This window comes from Passer montanus, unplaced genomic scaffold (assembly GCF_014805655.1).
Source record: "Passer montanus isolate IOZ18808 unplaced genomic scaffold, ASM1480565v1 scaffold46, whole genome shotgun sequence".
Classification (NCBI taxonomy): Eukaryota; Metazoa; Chordata; class Aves; order Passeriformes; family Passeridae; genus Passer; species Passer montanus.
The window spans coordinates 1341138-1362037 of record NW_024369485.1 but is presented as its reverse complement, the minus strand read 5'-3'; the positions used below and the strand labels follow the sequence as shown (position 1 = coordinate 1362037).

The 20900-nt window shown below is 37.5% G+C and overlaps 1 protein-coding gene across 6 annotated transcripts in view; it reads left to right on the top strand.

Annotated features, from left to right (window-relative positions):
* The window catches only part of CYRIA (CYFIP related Rac1 interactor A), a 55427-nt gene that overhangs the window by 20177 nt on the left and 14350 nt on the right, over positions 1 to 20900 (top strand). For 3 of the 6 annotated variants that reach the window (XR_005628956.1, XM_039721596.1, XM_039721598.1), the window contains exon 4: positions 15859 to 15938. The exons of 1 other annotated variant lie outside the window; for it this stretch is intronic. Coding sequence is in view for 4 of the 5 variants with exons in the window: in XM_039721596.1 (XP_039577530.1) it covers positions 15866 to 15938 (73 nt within the window). In the remaining variant the exon portion in view is untranslated. Of the gene's footprint in view, positions 1 to 15591; positions 15672 to 15858; positions 15939 to 20900 lie in introns of all 6 variants that reach the window. 2 more of the 6 variants (XM_039721597.1, XM_039721599.1) reach the window with 2 other exon arrangements.

Here is a 20900-nt window from a genome sequence, read left to right as displayed (position 1 = left end):
AAAATGAGGAGCACTCTGGTCATAGAATTTCAGAATGCATTTCAAACATTTTTTTAGAAAGTAATTAGAAGTTTATAAACAAGTTGATAACGTTTCACACCTGTTGCTGTTCGGTTTTTGAGCCTGTCTTTATCTCACAGAGTATCTTGTACAGGCATGTTCTGTACGGAGGAGTACCACGTAATGAAGTTTTTAACACAGACCTCTAGGTAATACATTGCCAGGTATTTTACAGATATAATGCATAAATGTGTTTCAGGGAGAACTGTGAAGAAAAGTACTGTGGTAATTGTCGGGTTTGCCTTGTATTGTTGACCAGATGTATTTTCCCAAGAACTGGGCACACTCTCAATCTGGAATTCAGTTTTATGCCAGATTTTGGTCGGTAGTGCTAGACTGTGACTCAGAGCCTAAAATTAAAAGGCTTTTCCTGACTTTTACATCCTCAAAGAATGATGGTTTTCCAGCAGGTGTTAATGATGAGGTGTCTGCTAATTTACAGGCACCTCAGTGAAACTTCATGAAGTTTTCGAAATTAAGGGTAACATTTTTCAAAAGTAGCAAAAGATGCAAACTCAGTTACTTCTTTTGAAACAAAGGCTCTAATTTTTTACCCACAGGAAAAAATAAGGCCTTGTATTATCTCTTTTTTAATAAAAAGTCTTTCAAATATATTTTTTTTAATGAAAAAAATTGCAAGCCCTTTTTTTGCAATGTTCACCTTCATTAACACAACTTGCTGACTTCCTTCCTCAGCTGCAGTTCTTCCTACACTCAGAGGTCAGCAAAGAGCAAGATCAACAAGCCACACATCTGGCTCTCTCTCTTTCCAACTGGAACAAAGAAACAATTTTTTAATGGCTTTTTGAGTTAATTGTAAACAATTTGGTTTTGGAGTCGCTGACTTGCAGCAAATGTTTGTCGTAGGCGGATGTAGGGAAAAAGGACTATGTCCTAGTGCAATTCCTCTGTGGCCAGCGAGGAGAAAAAAATCACTTAAAAAAAAGGAAAAGGAATGTCTTACTCCTTGTAGCACTGAAGTATGCTGAGAATTTTGAGTGCATATATAGGATATTTCACAAGCTTAAAATATATGCTTTGATGAGGCAGAGAGACGGAAGTACTTGCTCATTTAATTTTTCTGTAGTCTTGTATATAGTAGTGCTGATTTTTCCACCCTCTTTATATTAATGAGCTGTTTATGTATGAAAAAACTGACAGTGATAAAAGACCAGGGACAAACAATAGGAATAGTGGAAAACTATTTTAAAATGAGCATGCTGTTCTAATACTTTTCTCTGTTCCTAAAGGCATTTTTCCAGTAAATAATTTTCAGAACCCTATATTTACAGTTACTAACCCTTCATTAATATTTTGAAAACAAATCCATAAATAATTAGTGTAGTAATTTTCTTGCTTTCCCAGTTGTCCTAATCTTTTATACTCCCTAGAATCAGGTAGCATCAGTATATCTAAATTATTAGAATTATCTTTTTTTTTTCAAATGTTTATGTAAAGTAAACATTTGGTGTGACTTTTGTACTTTTGCACTTCACAACAGGCTTGTTGATATACAGCACTTCTCAAACCCCAACTACTTTTAAAATATCTTGCTGTAGTTTTTATGTGTCTTAATTTGAACTCGCATTACTCCCATATTTTGGTTGCTTTGTTTAATATGTTTGTCATGATGGTTTTATTTTTAATCTGACCATCCTGCTAAATATTTGCAAATGTCTTGATCTGTAAAGGAAATTGCTAATGCTGTTTGGAATTATGCCAAAGGTTATGACAAAATTGAATAAAATTAATCGTTCAAAGGAAATCTTTTTCCATCGATTTGTTTGTGGGAGGTAAAGTGGTCTGTATTATGATTATTTTTTGTCAAAATTAGGTGTTTGGATTGCTAATGCCACTTAGTGGATATCTGCCTTAACTGCAGCCTGTTCCAAAGCCAAATCAGGTGCCAGACAGCTCTCTTAATTTGTATATTGAAGCTTTCCTCCTGCCTAGAATATGTTGACTATAGCATGTTTTCAAGAAATTTAATTATCATGTGCATTTTAAGAAGTTTATTACAGCTTGTTCAGTTTTCTAATTAAATTTATTAAAATGTAGGAATTATTTATTACGGAATTTTGAACTTAGAGGAAAAAAGGGATCTTATTTGCCTCTTTGATTTGAAACATTAAACCACAGTCTTGGTCACTTTGCACTGATTCTTTAGGTTAATGAAATATTAATTGACAGTAAGGTGAGAATTTTGGTGGTTTAGGCAACGCTTTGCTTTAGCCCTTTTGGTTGTTGACAGTGTTTGGGCAAACAGTGACCTGGAACAAGCTGATAGTTCAAGAACTGATTAGAAGAAAGTAGTGTGAGTACCTTTTGTTTGATGTATCCAAAATGGGAGTGGGATAGGCCCTGCTGTAATGGGACTTTTTCAGACTTCAAATAACTGGTGAGAGCAGGGTGCTGATAATGCCCAGGTTGGGTGTTTGATCCCCCCGGGGGACATTCACTTCAGAGCTGGACTCCATGGTCCTCATGAGTCCCTTCCAACTCCCAGTGCTCTGTGATTGTGTAGTTCTCCTTTGGAAGATCTGAAAGGTGAGACAGACTCCAAATGTCTGTTCTACCATTGCCAGTGAAAGTAACCATTTCCTGAATATATTTTTTTAATAAAGTTTCTTTTTTTTGCTAAGTTGTTTGGATGGTAGTATCAATAACTTGGTGAATTTGATACAAAATGTAAACGTATAAAATTCCATCTTTTATCTGATACCAATACATATATAGTCTATATTGTATAATTTTTTTTTTCTAATGTTAGTGTTCCAAAAAAAAATCTAGTCTATACAAAAAGAATATCATCCTTTTTCCAATTTAAATCCCTCACAGGGATTATTATGGACAAGATTTTTTTGACTTTTGAAATGTGCGTTGATTTAGGTCTTTCATTTTCTTTTTTAGTCTGTGAACTCTGTTAGAACTTTTTTTTTACTTCAGTAACTTTCTCTCATTTTCCATCGACCCTGATAATCTTCAATCACTATGTATTTTTTTACCTAATCTCTCAGGCTTTTCTGTATGCTGTTTTTATTAATAAATCAGTTGAATAATTTGCAACTAAAATGGTAATTGGCTTAGAGGAAAATAAACCAAAATTCAGTTTCCAAACATGTTTTAGTGCTGTATTACAGGCTGGATAAATCAATAATGAAGATTGAAAGACAATCTTTTTTAGAAACAGTATTTTTGGTTACAATATTTTTTTAGAAGATTTCTTATCTTCTGTTTGTTTACAGTGAAATTAGGAATAATTGTTGGGTTTTATCTGCCTTCTGCCATCCTCCAGAGAACTCACATGATCTTAAGTCATGAGATAAGAGGAACCTGAGGTGTAGGATTCTTCTTAATGCAGCTGAAGTCACCCAGGCATTCTTCCTGCCCATAGATGGCTTTCAGTCACCAGTCAGAAACCTTTGGTTAATTCAATGTGTTTAATCTTTTGATTTTGTTACAGTTGTAATCTGGATGTATCTAACCTTTTTTTTTCTGTAATAAGCAGCCAGTTCTGAGTTCTTGGTTAAGAAAGCTCATTTGCACGTCCCTGTGTACATGCACATAGTGGGTGTTTGCATGTCTGCATTTTTAGTTTTTACAAAATTTAAGTTTTTCAACAAAGTTTTAAAATGTTTTTACATTTTCTATTTAAATAGTTATTTACAATTTGAAATGTTCTCAGAAACTAATGGTGCCTTTTCAAGGATGTATTTTAGATGTGACTTCTGTCACCTCTAAGTGTGATGGCAAAATAGTTACAAATGAACATAAAACAGCGTTGTGCAAAAGTAAAATTTTAAATTTTTCTCTAAACCTAAATATAGTGTATCTTGCATAGTTCCTAGTTCTAGAAGGCATGATTTGTCTTTGAAATGGGATTCAGTAAAGGCAGTAAGAAAGTCTTGGATGTGACTGCTTCCCTTTGGTTTTGGTAGCAGGTAACTGGCATTTTAAAATTAGAGATCTCATCCTGTGTATCTCTTTCAGTCAGACTACAAAACCATTTCTTCATGTTCAGCTTCTAAGATGCTTCTTGAATTCAAAAGAAATAATTCTAATTCATGCTTCTTGAGAAAGTGTAAATAAAACCAGTGTTTCTGTACAGATTGGACTGGTGCCAGAGCTGATGTGGCACATGGCAGATGCCAGGTGGGGGTGCCCTGCTGAGAATCCTCACCAGCCTCAGGATCTCACTGTGCCAAGCCTGAGCAGCCCCCATGTGCTCTTCAACCTTTGAGTGGAAATGTCACTTCTGATAATTTCAGATGCCGTCAGTTACTTTTAATCTAAGTGCTGAGTTTCAGCGGGAAAAAAGGGAAAGCAATATGATTTGATTTCTAATACTGGTATTAGTTCTGCAATGTGGTTATTATAATATTGTCTGGATTAGTTTGGGTTTTGTTTGAGCTGCAGGAATAGAGGAGAAGGTCATGCCCTGGAGCTGGAGGCGATGCAGAAATGCTGGCTGATCGTGCAGAGGGGGGTTGGTATTGTTGGGCTGATTTCAGCTGGTGTGAGGGCTCCATGGCCTTTCTTCAGGTGGGAAGGTGACCTATGGAGACAGTCAGGGAACTGTTGCACCTGAAGAGGAAAAATGTGAGAGTAGACCTCATCAATGTGTGTAAAAGGGAGGATGTCAAGAGGATGGACCAGGATCTCCTTGGTGGTGCCCAGCAGTAAGCCAGGAGGCAATGGGCAAGAAACTGATGCAGAGGAAGTTCCACCTAAACATGAGGAAGAACTTCCCTGAGTGGCTGTGGATTGCCCTGAGGATCTGTGGATCACCTGGAGGGGCTGTGGATTGCCCAGGGAGGCTGTGGATTGCCCTGAGGGACTGTTGATCACCATGGGGGCCTGTGGGTTGCCCGGGGCAGGGGGCTGAGGTGCTGTGGATTGCTTGGAGGGTCTGTGGATCGCCCACAGGAGCTGTGGATCGCCTTGAGGGGCTGTGGATGGTCTTGAGGGGCTGTGGATGGCTCACAGGGTCCATGGATAGCTCGGAGAGGCTGTGGATCGCCCTGAGGGGCTGTGAATGGCTCACAGGGTCTGTGGATAGCTTGGGAGAGCCTGTGGATTGCTTTGAGGGGCTGTGGATCGCCCTGAGGGGCTGTGGATCGCCTGGAGCGACTATGGATTGCCTACAGGGGCTGTGGATCGCCCTGAGAGGCTGTGGATAGCTCACAGGGTCTATGGATCGCCCTGAGGGGCTGTGGATCGCCCTGAGGGGCTGTGGGTTCATTTGCCTCGCCGTGCGGTTCCAAAGCCTGGGGCGGTGCGGTGGCGGCCGTGCGGCAGCAGGGGGCGCTCCCGCGCCGTCCCGCCCGCGCGCTCCGCTTTCCATGGCCGGTGGATAATGGATAAAGGATAATGCATAATGGCTAACGGATAATGAGCCTCTGCAGGCCTGTGCGCCTCCCAGGGTGGGAACCAGCGGGCATAGATGGGTCTGGGACCGGCCGTCATCTGCACTGGTCAGTCAGCAGTACATACGTACATAGAGGAAAGTGAGAGTAGGGTATAAAGTCACTACCGTGCATCAATTTTAGTGTCTTAATAAAAAGTTATTGTGCAAATTTCATTACTATACTAGGAATGGCTTCCAGGAGTGATTGGAATTAATTACTGCAGAGCCTGCCAGGGTCAGTACATGCTTTCAATTTTCATTTACACTTACAAGAAATCTAATTTTTAATTAAAAGGATGGTTTTAATTCTGCACCATCCATACTAGTCCTTCCCTGTTTGTCATTTCAGGCAAATGACAGAATTCTTAATATACCCGGAAAAGTTGCAGTGTTTTTAGCAGCTCATGTTGAGGCACAAGGCTTGTTTGCCAGTCAGTGTGAGCAAAACACATTATTTGAAAATAGATTTACTAGGGAATGTGCTTCTTAAAGTATTAGGCACAATGCAAAATTAAGAATCTCTTTGTGCTTACATCATTAAGAAGCCTAATGTGCTTGTCTATGAACACAGTTTTCAAGGCAGGCTCTTTTGCAGAAAAATGCCACACATCCATTCTGCCCTGTATGCCTTAATGAATCAAGTCTTTAATTTGAAAGTATGTGCACTAACAAAATAATATCAGAAGGATTTTAAAAATTATACGGAATTAATTAAGAAGAAAGAAGGAGTTGTATTGAAATTAATACTTTTCAGTAACTCCTGCATACTTACACGTTAGACTAATGTTTTGGAGAAGACCTTTTATTGTTCAATATTCAGTCTCCTCAGTCCTTAACTTGACTGTGAGAGCAGTCATTGAAAAATACCAGAGTTTAGCACCTTCCTAACCTGCCTTATGTTTAATTTATAGTCCAGTATAATGATTCAATATTTTTTCCTTGGTCTTTTTGCTTACCAGTCTATCTTTCTATGTGGGATTGATTTGGTTTTATCATTGAGTGGAATAATTTACATTTGTATTTATGGAATGTCTTCTGGATAGTATCTCCAGTTTATTAAAGTATTTTGAATTACGATACTATTTTCCAGAATATTTTAATTCCCTTCTAGCTTAGTGCATGTTTTAAAAGGGTATTTTCTTCTTCTTTGCCTGTCACTAATTAAAAGTATTGAAAAAAACCAGATCTATAAAACAGATACTGTTTAAAAATGCCGTCATCTTTTTTTTTTTTTGCCAGTAAACTGCTGACAGCTACTTTTTCAGATTTTCAGTGTTCTAGCAAATTTATGGTAGTAAATAACATTTTCTCTTTCCTGATCACTAGTGCTCTGTCAAACTTCCCTGTGTATATTTCTTCAATTCTGTCCTGTGCTTATGCAGGTGTATTGATTTCTGAGCCTTCGTTTTGTCTCTCTTGTCCATTAAAATAACCTGTTGTGTATTTTCTGCTACATTTCCTGCACTCTCCTATCCCTTAAATCAAGTTTCCAAGAGACCTGTCCTTCTAGGTACCTGAAAGTACTGAAACTGCTTTTGTGAAATCAGTTTAATTTGCTCTTTTCCCCTTGTTTAGTAACCTCCTCTGTTTTTAATTTCTTGTGTTTCCATCCTTATATTCAGTTAATTCTCCCCATAACTATCATAGAAGTCAATAATAGCCTCTCAAAAGGACATTTATTACTCCAGAAGCCTGTCGAGATGCATGGTTAACTTCTGAAGCTTCTTGCCCCATTCTGTTTCTCATATGCCTCCATACTTCAGCAGAACCTTCTTAAACACTTCCCTGGTTATGTGGTCTCTCAAGTTGCTGTTTTGGGATGTTACCTGTTGTTTCTTCTTTTTTTTTCCTCACCCAGACACACATAGAAGTTTTTCTTTTATCTTTTTCTGAAATTTTAAATACATTTTAAAAGCATATGTTATCCTCCAGTTTATTTAAAGTGGGGTTAGATTTTTTTTTTCTTAGTAGAACTCTTTATTTCCATCAGCAGCCTTGTAACAGCCTTGTAATATGTCAGCAAGTTTTCTTATTTTTGTAATGAGATATTAAATAGGACCACTATGACAAATTTTTAAGCTAAAAGCAGCAAATCCCTAGAAAGATCCACATTTCATCTCTAATTCCTCAAATCTTGAGCTGTTGGTAACTATTGCCAGCCATAGCTGTCTTAATTCCACTAATGTCAGTATCTTAGATTAAATTAATTGTCCTTTTAGTGTTTCAAGATGTTCTTTAACTTCGTTCCACTTTCCTAGGAAACCATACTTGTAAAGATTGCTCTGATCCATATCTTATAAATTATTACCTTCCAAACCATAAATACAAAATGGCAAAATGCATTATATCCTACATACTGACATATTCAGAGCAGATCACTAGGAAGTATGCACTAAGAAATCCAGTCCCTGTAGTATTTATGTTTGACTTACTGAGATTAGATGTACTGTTTTGGCATTTATGTATTAAAACAAGAAGAAAAATAGAAAGAAAAGAATGCTAGCATGCAAAGGCTTACTCCTGTTATCAACTGGCACAAGAAATAACTTGAAAATAGAATCACTTTGAGGAAAATTTTTACCATAGTTGCCCATAGAATGAGAATATGATGGTTTTTATCTTGTCTTTCAGACACTTGCATTGGATTTTCTGTGTGTATAATAAAAATACAGTGTGTGGCATAGTCAGGAGACTGAGTGATCAGCAGTCATTTACAGGTGAAAAGGACCAGGAACTTTTTTTTTTTTTTTTCTGTTTCTGAATTTTCACCCAAAAGTCCTTTCTGATTCTAATTTTTATATGTTCTAGCATAGATTTTTCACTCATTATATTCACAAATATTGAAACCAGATACCTTCTCAAATGTTCAAATCATTAGATTTCCAAAACTGAATGGGTTCTAAGATGGCTTATTTCTTTTCCCACTCTGAATTTGGTGGGAAATGATGAGGACAATAAAACTTTTAAGGGGAAGATTGTAGTGTGGCTCTCTTACAAGATTTTGAAGGAACTAAGTCAAACTCCACTTGTAACAAAATAGAGCAGGTTTTTTTGGAAGGAAGAAACACTCAAACTATCCGAACCTGTCCTGTGTCTTCTAAAGGTGTCTCCCTGCTGTGAAAATTGATAGAAGCTCCATGTGTTGTGTACAGAGGAATTGTGTCCCTGGTTTGTGTAAAGCATCTGTGCAGGCAATGCCATGTTCAGATTCGGTTACTCTAGTTACTCAGGCAGAAGGATCAAAGTGCAGCAGTACTTTCTTAAATTCAAATATAATTTTACTCTAATTGCTTAATTAGATTCCATTCTATGTTTTTGTTGGTGTTTTTTTGTTTGTCTGGTTCATGTTTTGTTTTGTATTTATTATGACATATGAATCAAAATCCAGATATTTTAGATGCCTGGTTTTCATTCTTTCGTGATGGCTGCTCTGACATAGACTCTGAAAATATACAGGAGTTCTGTTCAAAGTAAATTCAGGTGTGAGGGTTGGCATATAGAAAAATCCCCCTGCTGGATAAGTTTTAGGTTCATCTAAGGTAATTTTTTCTTTTTTTTTTGCATTTAATTTTAGAGAAACCGCAAACCAAGCTCTGTAATCCTTGAGGCTACAGATATTAATGTTGGCCAACTCTTTAAACATTTTATGATTACTGAAAAACATATTTGTCATTACAACTCATTTATTAAATCCCTTTGACTTACATCACTTTTTTGTAGGTTTAAATTGTGTCCTGCAATCTGCATATCAGTTAACAGCAAAAGCTCTTGGCTGGAAGTGTTCCTTAAATAGGAATTTTAATAAAATGGTTGTTCAAAGAGGGAATGATTCTTTTATCTTGAGTTACTTTCACCTTGAGCAACTTTCTTCTCTTATTCTACTTTTCACTTCTTTATAGATATTTTCTGGCTTTGAGTTTTGTTGGGGTTTCTTTTTGTCTGTTTATACTTCACCTGCCTAAGGAATGTGTGGTGCTGATTTTTCTTTGCTTGTGTATAGGTTGCCACTTGGTGCTCTTTATGTATGTTATTTGTATTATGCAAACTTTATAAATTTAGTGTTTAGCAGCCAGCATTGGGGATAATTTCTTTTTTTCTGGAAAATTAATATGGCTTGCTTTCTGAAAAGAGTTTGGTTATGTTTTTGTGTTATCTGTGCCTTTCTAGACAATATAGTACATACTTCATTATCAAATACCTTTGGAGGTTTAGTTCAATTATCATCTCAACACAAATATGTGCTGTTTTTACCTTTTTCTTGGTATGACTATACCTTCTAAAACTTATTTTTAGAATAAAGTCCATAGAGAAATAATACCATTTTTTAAAACTAACAGTATTTGCACAACTGAGACTATTAAATATCAGCTGTTATATTTTTCTTCATCAATGGAACTGCCGTTTAATAAGATTTAAACACTTAGCAGTAAAACAGCTGAAGATAGTAATAATGCCATATCCATGCAAATATTCTCAACTATAAGAAAACTGAAGATTTTATTACAAATAAACCTACTGTGGAATTGATGGGAAGAAGTAATAGAAACATAAAATCATTTAGGTTGGGAAAGATCTCTGAGTTCATTGAGTCCAGATGTTGACCTCATCCTGCCAAATCCACCATATCCCTAGGCATGACATCTACAAGTCTTTTAAATACCTCCAGAGATGTTGGCTCACCCACTTCCCCAGGCAGCTTGTGCCAGTGCTTGACTGCCCTCTCAGAAAAGAAATCTTTCCTAACATCCAATCTAAACCTCCCTGGTGCAACTTGAGGCCATTTCCTCTTGTCTTATTGCGCATTACCACTTCGCTGGTCCTGCTGGCCACTCTGGGCCCACCCTGGCTCATGTCCAGCTGCTGTTCACCAGCATCCCCAGGTTGTTTTCCTCCTGGTCCCTTTCCAGCCACTCTTCCCCAGCCTGTAGCACTGCAGGGGTTGTTGTGACCCAAGGGCAGGACCCAGCACTTGGCCTTGTTGAACCTCACACGACTGGCCTTAGCATCAGTCCAGCCTGTCCAGATCCCCCTGCAGAGCCTTCCTGCCCTCCAGCAGGTCAGCATTCCTGCCCAGCTTGGTGTCATCTATGACCTGACTGAAAGTACAGATGACAGAATCATTGAGGTTGGAAAAGAGCTCCAAGTCCAACCTCTAATTGAACACCATCATGCCAACTAGAGCCAAGTGCCATGTCCAGCTGTTCCTTGAGCACTTTTGGAGTGGTGAATCCAGCACCTCTCTGGCCAGTCTGTTCCTGTGTTTAACCACTCTTTCAGTGAAGAAGTCCTTCCTGGTATCCAACCTGAGCCTCCACTGGTGCAACTCGAGGCCATGTCCTCTGATCCTCATGCCAGTTGCCTGGGAGAAGAGACCAAACCCCACCTGGCTCCAGCCTCCTTTCAGGTGGTAGTTCAGAGTGTCAGGGTCTCCCCTGAGGCTCTTTTTCTCCAGGCTAAACACCCCCAGCTCCCTCAGCTGCTCCTCATCAGACTTGTGCCCCAGACCCTTCCCCAGCTCCATGGCCCCTCTCTGGACACTCTCTAGCACCTCAATGCCTTTCTTGTAGTGAGGGGCTGAGAACCGGACACAGCACTTGAGATGTGGCCTCACAACTACAAATCCCCTTGTCCAGATCCCTGGTTAATATATTAACTGGGACTGGCCCCAGTACTGAGGGAGCCCTAGGGAACACCGCTGGTGTCCAGCTGCCATTTGGATCTAATTCCATTCACCACCACACTTTTTTACCCTGTGTACCTGTCCAGGCCATGAGCAGCCAGTTTCCCTAAGATAATTTTTTCAATCTTGCGCTTCTGCTGTTTCCTTACAAGCACTTCAATAAACTGTATGAGTGAATATCACAGTGATTTGGAATCATGCTTTTGATCTGAGAGATCTTGAGTTTGTTCAGATGCTGGTCTATTTTTGAAAGCACAGTTAATTATTCATGCAGCAAGGTTGGTTCCTGTATTTTAATGATGCTGATGTGCTTAGTACATTTCCCTCAGACTGTAGAGTGGATGCCTCCTGTCTCTACCCACTTAGGTGTGCCACTAGAAGTTATTGTTCCAAGTCATCCATTGCCACTCCTGAGCTTGGAAGCCTTTCTCCTGAAAATCCCAGTGGGGCTGCTCATGAAAACATGCACAAGCCCTGCTTTCCTTGGGATGATCTAAATGAGGTTAAGCAGTAGGTATTTGCTGATCCAGCTCATTTTGACAAAAGCCTTTCAGACCATGTTTATGTGAGCAGACAGATTTAGGAAATATTATCTGGCAAAGGAGCACTGATGAGCTGCAAAGGCTTGAACTGGTGAATGTGTCCTTTTTTCACTAACACAAAGTTTTAAAGCTTTTGTCTCTCTGTTAACATCTTCAGTGTACCACAGTGCTGCTGATGGTGTTGAATTGGTACTGATTGAATTAGTCCTGTAAGAGAAGAAGTCAATCAGTACTTCTTTAGCAGTCTGTGTAGTACTGTAGCTGCTACTTGAAAGTGGTGCAAAACACCACACTTGAGAATTGTGTAGCTGCTTAAAACACTGTGTAAACCAAAATTTTAAAGAAGTGTTGAATAACATTATATATTCGGTGTTCAGTTAGTGGTTCCCAGTTTGGGAACACTTAGTATATTTTCAGAAGTGGATTTAGGTATATAATAAATATATTTCAGTATATGTATGTAAAATCCATGGCAGATTTTTAGGGTTGAATTCTGATTTTTTTGGCGGGAATAGTATTTTATATATCACAATTCAGAAATAAACTGATTGCTTTAGTGGGGTAGAATGAATTTATTTTCCCGTACAACATAATACCTTTAGAATGTTGAAATTAAATCAGTGGAATTTCAGGAACACAGTTATTTGTTGGAAAACCAGCCTGTGATATTTTGTTCAAAGCTCAAGTTTTAAAACCTGCTACTGGATAATGGTAAATGAAATGCAAAAATGTTAAATGTACCTTACTGTTCATTGCTGGGTTATGCTTTATTTATCTCTGTGTGCTACTGATTAACTGTTGAGCATCAAAAATTAAGCAATGAGCTTTAAAATGTCAACAGTAGCTTAAAAACTATTTTCTAGATGCTTATGTAATATCTTAGGGTAAGTTTTAATGGTTTGGAAAACAATAGGGAAAAATGCAGACATTGTTATCAACATGTCATAATTTTTAAGGCATAGCTACAAGTTGTAATTTTAAGGGATTTAGACACTAAAGAGAAGCTGCTAGGATTTAGTGGTGCAGCATCAGCAATATTTTTATATATGCATTGAGTCTCAGTTCAACATTTAAACTGATTTTACAGTAAGTAAAATAAATGCTTTCTGGTTTAATGAAATAGAATTTTATGCTCCTACGTTAAACCTTTATGATTTGCTTCTGTACATCAGCTGTTATTTGCATTTCTCTTGCAATCACAGTACATATATATATATATATAGACCTGCTCAGAATGTGTGCTGTTAGTTACTTTGAAATCTCATTAAAATTATCCTGGAGGTGACTTTCAGTTCCTGAGGTTTAGAATATGTTATTAGAGTTTTTAAGGAAAGACAGTTTGAAAGAGCCAAGTACTGGGAAGCAGTAGGCTATGCAGAATAAAATAATTCAGTTTGAGGCAAAGATTTGCATTTATTAGCACTTCCTTTAAGTTTGGCCTTTTAATTTGAAACTAAAATTTAGTGCTGAATGATGAATTACTCTTGAAAGTGAAAGTTTCATGGAACCAGATGTTGCTTTTAGCTTTGTTTTTTAGGAAACCAGAAAGAAATTATATAAAAAATAATTAAAAGATGTTTAACAGCTGCCTGAACCATATTTTCTGGATGTTGATGTTGAATATGACTATTTTTGGGGTCGATGTGCTTTGAAAATAGGTGGTGTCAAACCAGAGCCTCCAGGATGATTGGAAAATGCCACCTGCATGAACGTGTGTATATAAGTTTGTGGTAGGCTCTGTTCCATACTCGTGACCTGAATAGCTGGATTAGTTTCTACACAGGGATTGAAGGAGAGGGAATAAAGTGAAAAACAAGCAAGGAAATGTAACAAAAGTTCTGGAAAAACACTCAGAAATCTCCCAAGCCGAGATGTGCTGTACTTGTTTAAGAAGGATCAGAGGCAGAGCTTGGGCACATGACCCCAAGCGACTCCATGCAAATGAGGGAGCCTATCCTCAGGTTTTTGGCACAAAGGGGTTGCTCGCTGTTCGAAGCATGCTATCAGCTAAACCAGTTCTGGATGCAGTGCAAGCTTTGGCAGCAGAAGAAATGCTTGGGTACTCTCTGAAGATTGAAGGCGATGAGGTAAGTTATGGCTTAAAAAGAGTTGAAAGTGAAGAATCCAAGCTGAGTCAGTCATGTCGATTGTGATAGTATTACATAATATAATTTTTTTTCAAGGTTATGAAAAGGAAAATAAGTGTGTGTACTTTATCGTGTGTCTCCTAGCTGATGCTGATAAAATGTATTATACCAGTGTGATGAAAATATTAAATTATTGAAGATAGAAGTTTTAATACTGTATAAAATCTGTTTTGCTCTGTTTGCATGTTTTTCCCCTTTGTTGGCTAATCAGAAAGTCAAACTCAGTGTATAAGGTGCTGATCTTATTCTGAAAGTAAAAGTGTAAATACTTTTCCTGCATGTAATGGATGTAACTTTATGAATAATGGAAAATGTTTCTTTGTGTTTCAATTTTGTATATGCAAGATGTTGCTAATTACAAAGGGCTTGACAGTCTGCTCACTGGATTTGTTCTGGAGAGAAAACTTTGAAGAAGTATATAATGCAAAACAAAGCCATTTATTTAACAAAAGCCTTGCTTACATGAAACTGCATGTTCTGAAGAGACTATTGATTAAATTTATATCATTTTATATTATGACTGTGGCTGCTTTGAAATCTCCAAGCCTCACATTACTTTCCTAGGTTTTCCTGATGTAGAAATGCATCCTTTATATGCACATGGAAATTAGAGTTGATGATACTTTTTCTACTGTACTGCTTGTGGGAAAACTTGAAAAAAGCTTTGTCTCCTTATGTAGCGTATCAGCCATGTACATGCTTAGAATAATTTTTTGTGGTCTGCTTTCTTAAGTGGGAAAAGAGTTAAACTGAATCACAGATGAACATCAGATGTGATCCCCAAGAGCTGTGGTTTAGAGTAATGAGAATATTTCTCTTTGAGGCAAAAATCAGTTTTCAATCTGTGTTTTAAATCTAAAATTACATTTTTCTACATCCCTCCAGGCAGATCTCTTTATTCTGATACGTGCTTTTCATGGTTTAATTTTTCTGTCTTCTGAGAAAATGTTTAAGTTTGACCAAAAAAGCTCTACTTTTAAACAGTGTTAGAATAGCTTACCTTCCTAAAGACTGTACTGGCAAAAAACCTTTTTATAATCTCTTTCCTTTTTACCTTGCGTAGAGACTTTCTTTTTTGAGAACTGGCCACTTTTTCTTTTGGGAGTTGTTCATAACTTGAAATGCAAAGAATTCCAAGATGATAAAAGATAGGAATAACAGATAAAAAATGGGGTTCAAACCTCCCCTTTTTACTCTCTCTGGGATTTTTTTAATGCATACATACACTTTTAACAGCTAAAAATCTTTCTAGCTGTCTTTTTTGATAGTATTTTATAGTAATCTTATTATAAATCTTATTGACTGGAAACAACTAGATTTTTTTTCCTTATAATGAGTTATTTTCTTAAAATGACATGGATTTTTGCTGAAGATCTAAAAGAAGTGTTAAGATGTCAGTTTTTAATTTGAAATGGTATTAAGTAATCTGGAGTCCAGCAATTTAGAGAATTAACAAATAGAGATATAGCTCTGAGTTTATTTATCTTGCTAAGTGAATAAATTCATAAATATCTGTTTATATACTGGGATGTTGTCCTGATGTTTAAAATCCAATTTGTTGAACAGAATTATTTCTGTGTTTATCTGAGGTCTTGCTCTTTCTATATAGATATCACAGAATTGACCAACAAAATGTTTCTCATGGTCCAGAACTTGCCAAAATGTTGAATATATGATGCAGACTGTGTCAAGCTCTTAGCTGTAGTGTTGTGAGTTTACATGTATAACTGTTTATGATTTTGTTGCATTTACTAGGTTTGCTGGGATGGGTAATCTTCTTAAGGTCCTTACCAGGGAAATTGAAAACTATCCACATTTTTTCCTGGATTTTGAAAGTAAGTTCAAACAATTGCAAGACAATGAGAAAATCTTTTCCTTGACTTAGCAGCAAACTGAGGAAAACTTTTAAAATCTGATTGCTTAAAGTGTGTATTTTCCAGCACAACCAATCTGTCCAGGTCCTTGTCTCTAAAATCATTTGTTCACTCAGGACTCCTTTTTTCTTCCTTTTCTATTTTTCAGGAACCAAATGGGAAATCTTTTAAAAGTTCTCACTTGCACAGAGCTTGATCAGGGGCCAAATTTTTTCCTTGACTTTGAAAGTGAGCAAAGCTTCTTGCCTGGCTTGCCTTCTTTGCTTATTATTTCCTAATAAACTGCATGTGCTTATGCATCATAAAGCAATTCAAAAGGGATTTGCAAACAAATCAAATTACACTTCAGTAAATATTGCTTTCTGATATTTATAAAACCATACAAAATTACTTTATTCTGAGCAGAGAAAAGGGGAGAGAGGCAGATATGCAAGTAAAACCCTGTATTGAATTAAATTGAAAACATTTATGAGCCATTGTTAAACTTACATATGAATGAACTCAGCCTCAGCTTTCTTTAACAAATCAGGGTTTGAGAAACTATGATTCTTCCTTGAATGGAAATACATGTTGGAAATAAAAAGCTGGGGGAAAAAATTAAGCAGTGGAGGTGGAACTGTTTTTGCTTGGTCCGGTGATGATTTAGCTGGGTTTACAGTTTCTAAAAAGTAGTGAAATGGTCACAGTGTATGTGCTTGATTGCATCTCTCTAAATTGCATGGTTATCAGTTGCAGAACAGTGTTCCCATTCCAGTTCTCTTGTCACACCTATATTTGATCCAAACCTGTTTTCACTTTTGGTGACTACAGTTTCCCTGCATCTACTACTAGACACTGTCACCAAATCCTTTAATATGGGTTTAATCTGTCTTCACCACATACATGAAATGTGTTTTATTTGAAACACTAAGAGTGTGTGACGTTTTCTCTCTTAATACCTCTGTTCTAAAAAAAAAAAAAAAAAAAAGAAGCCAACTGAAAAACCAAAAAGTTTTGAGGAAATCTAGTGTTTTTAAAATACTTTCCTTTTGTAGCATGGTTTAAAAGAGCATTTCAGGTGATTAGACACATATTTTGTCATCTTGAAATAGTTTTGTTCTTTAATAATTTACTCCTGAATTATTTTCTGAAAGGAGTAATTGGCATGTTATGAGCGTGTATGTCTGTGTACATTCAGAAGCACTCCTTCAAAAAGTCATTTAAATACGTATTTAAATTTGATGAAATTTTTCAAACATGCATTCTTAGATGAGAGCTAGAATGTGTGACTGGAACTATGCACATGCCTTAATCTTCTCATCTAGAGCTTAATTATCTCATTATAAAAAATCAGTTTTAAAATATGAAAAATTGGTTCGTTTGGGTTTAGCAGAAGCCATGTATCTATCCATTCTTCTCTCTATATATAATTTGAAAACTTTGCTGTCATCCCAGGATGTCAAACCTCTAGCCAAATCACTACTTAATTTTTTTCTACCAAACTTTTGAGAGCCTTGGCAGTGCTCTGTGGCTTTGCCAAGCTATTGTGAAAGCTTTCAGCTGCTCTGAGCTCACAGGATTAATCAGCCCCATTGTGTCCTTGTTGGCAAGAAAGTGCTCCTGACCCAGGCTGCAGGCTTGGCAGGAAACAGGTGCTCTGGCAGTGGGGAGCCTTGGTAGAGGTGGTGGTGAGAGGGGGAAATACTGAATTTGTTGCCTTGGCAGTGAAGATTGTTTTTCTTTCCAAAAGCACGTGGCCAAGAACTGAATGAAGTACCCTCTCCCACAGGAGGTGCCAGTGGTTAGGGCACACTAGTCAGGCACACCTACCTGGAGAGGAGCTGTCATCTCCAAATTTCAGAGAATTTCATGCATGTAAGTGGAAGTTAAAAGTTTTTCTCACAAAATATAGCCCCGGAGGTTTTTAGTGGCACAAAATCTGTATTGGCTCAAAGGGATGTGACTAAAAAAGAGCTGTGGATTTGTGCTTTGGTCTCCTGTAACTGGCCATGGTACAGTGGAAAAGGACTCTGAGTGAGTGGACATAGCTCAGAGTCTGGTGTGGGCTTGCTGGAAATGTGTTTTTCTGTGGCCTGAGCTGTCAGTTTGAGCTCATGGGTGAACATGGTCACTACAGGTGGCCATTCAGAGGGTCATGGGTGGGCTGAGCTGATGTGTTTACTGTATTCATTATTTGCATCAGCATCTTGCTTTTTAGTTGCTGTGGGCTTTTTCATTAGCTGGCTACAAAAAAAAAAAGAAGAAAGAAAAAAAAAAGTTTTACATAAATAATCTCTTTTCCCCTACTTTCATGCAGGTTTCCACATTGTCAGTTGCAATTCTTTTTGACATCTGACATTATTCTGCAATCCAAATTGGAAATCAAGTTTTGTAACTCCATGGTCATACTTGAAAAAACTTGAATCCAGCATTAATTTCAGTTAATGCTGTATAGCAAAAGCAGTTCTCTTTGCTCCCCAGTACTCATCTTAGAGTTGGGCAGTTATGCTGGGTCTGTGTGGGGAATAACATTCTCCATGCAGGTGGAAAGGCCTTTTCTTTAAAGGGGTATTGCAGACTTGATGCATTCAGCCAAATTACTCTTTTTTAAGGTCTACTGAAAGGTATAAATAAAAAAAATAATTTCATCTTTATTAGAAAGTGCACCATTTTGTTGTTTTACAGTATTTTTAATCAAGCTGCTACCTCTTGGTTTGATTATATATCACCTACTTTACCTTAATTCCTTCTTAGCGCTCAGCTTGAAAATAATGCTAGAAAATGTGAGTGCCTGGCAAGTCTTGAGAATGTGGATTTCAGGATTTCACAGCAAATTCTCTTCAAATGGATCTTCAGTTGAAGACTGTTTTGTACTTTAAATGTTGACCTTATTTAAATTAGTTGCAGATAAATTAATTCTGGGTACTTGAGCTCTTTCTGTACCATCTTAAAATTGCTCTTTTTTGCAGAAGATCTATTGTCAAGTCACTGCTGTCTTTTTCAGGCAAAGTAAATAAATAATTCCACATGAATTCTTGGAAATAATTTGAAATTTGAGGCAACAATTTAACTTAAATTTAAAGACTAAAGCTTATAGATTATTCAAAGATGTCCTTAAGTGACACCTACAGTCCCATCCTCTCCTCAAATACTTCTTATAAGATGTTTCTAACCTTAATGTGAGCAGGTCTTTTTTTTTTGTTTTGGTTTTTTTTTTTTTTACTGTTAGCTGGGTGGATTTCACTTAAGCCTAGTTACATCTCTCTCATCCCCTCCAAGAATCTTATTTTCTAGGATTCCCCCACGTCCCCAGAAAGATTAATGAAATTTTCAGTTATTATTCATGTACCATTAAAAGGATCTATTATTAGAATGTGTCTGGCAGCAGAGCAACTGCCCACTTTTCTCATAATAGGCTATTAATTAATACTCTTGTTGCACAGGCAGCAAGGCTGAGGATATAATCTGGGTCCAGCCTGTGGGAGGTTGCACTCAATTCCCGAGCTCTGGAATGCCCTGAGCCACAAACTGCAGCTCAGTCAGAGAGGTGCTGTGTGTCCATCCCCCGTCCACCACAGAGCTGAAGCTGGGCACTGATCTCCCTGGCACAGCACCCTGCCTGCAGCCAGTATTAACAGTTTTGTGAGCTTCCCTTTATTCTAGCTAGTTTAGAAAGAATGAAATTAAAAAATCCCGTGTAGCCTGGATAGAGTACTGTTTCTATCCAGTACTGGGGATTCATTAATGTACGGAGTGCAGCAGGTTCTGGTACCCTCTGAAGTGCATTACTCACTGTAATTGTAATGCCTTTACTAATTTCTGAGATTTTCTTTTAATTTTGTCCCAGATTGGCATGGAAAAAAGTCATTGTCATGGTGACAAATCTGAAATAGCACTATAGCATTATGCAGTTTAATATGTATACTGTTCTCTAACTTGCTAGCTGAGGAATTACTTGCCATGTTCAGCAGCGGGCATGACAAGAAAAGCTGAAAGCAGAACCCATGAAAGCTCTTGTTTAACTCACTTTCTTTTGCTATGCTGTGAAGATCAGAAGAGCATGGTATTTTTATGACAAGTATGATTCTACATTCACTGAAATGGAAGAACTAATCAGCCTCAATGGGAATCTTCTTAACCACCTAAGGGTGGAATAAAGTTCTCAGCTTTTGGTCTGCATTTCAGATTCAGAAAGGGTGTGTGAGATGAAATGCTTCTGGTAGTTGTTAGTACTCTTGTAAGTACCATTGTTAGTACTCTTCATAGTAGTGTTCTTTCTTCATTAAAATTAATTACTGAGGTATTTTTATACTTCATTTGGTATTGGTAAATGCATCACATCCTTTCTATATTTAGTCTTATCCTATGAATACTAATATTTTACCTACGTAGAAGTTTCTGTTTTTTCCTAATGCACATTTTGGTGAAGGATGAGATAGATACCTTACACTGTTAGGAGGATTTTCTGAAACAAATGACAGGTATTTTACTAAGAAAATAATGATGACCCCAATTTCATGCCCCACCATTCACCTGAAATTCTTAATGCACCCATAAATGAGCTGTAGCGGGTCCAGGTTTCCACTTGTTCTTTGTGAAGTCTGAAGTTCCATCCAAAACATGGCATAGGCCATGTGTAAATGTGAAAGAGAGCATGTGTTCATTGGAATGGATGAATTACCATGGTCTGGTTATTTCTGATGGAGTCAGTGGAAGTGTATTTCTGTCCAGAGCTAAAATTTTCAGATTTTCCTGGTAGAATCTGTATATGGGAGATTCATGCCTCACCTGACTCTTGCATTAATTTGATACAGCATTCATGTAGTTGTGTGGTTTATGGTTCACATTAGAAACATTTGTCCAAAGGGAGGTAAAAGGGTTTTCTATTTTGTCATATTAAAGACAGAATGCTCTGATTGCTAATCATGAGCATTCTAAAAACCCAGCCTTGAAATGCAGTGAGTCTGGCTATTATGGTAACTTGCTACTGAGAGGGCTGGCATTCACCACGGGCTGGCCAGTGGAAGTGGTTTCATTTATAAATGGGCTCAGATTTCTGAAGCACGTGCTGGTTCTCTGGCAGTGCAGGGATGAGAGGTGAGCACGGCCAAACAGTGATTCCACCCGTGGTTCAGGACTGGCATTGTTTAATTCAGAGCAGAGAAACAAGCTTTGGTTTCGTTGAAATAGCAAGCCAGTTCTAAAAGTCAA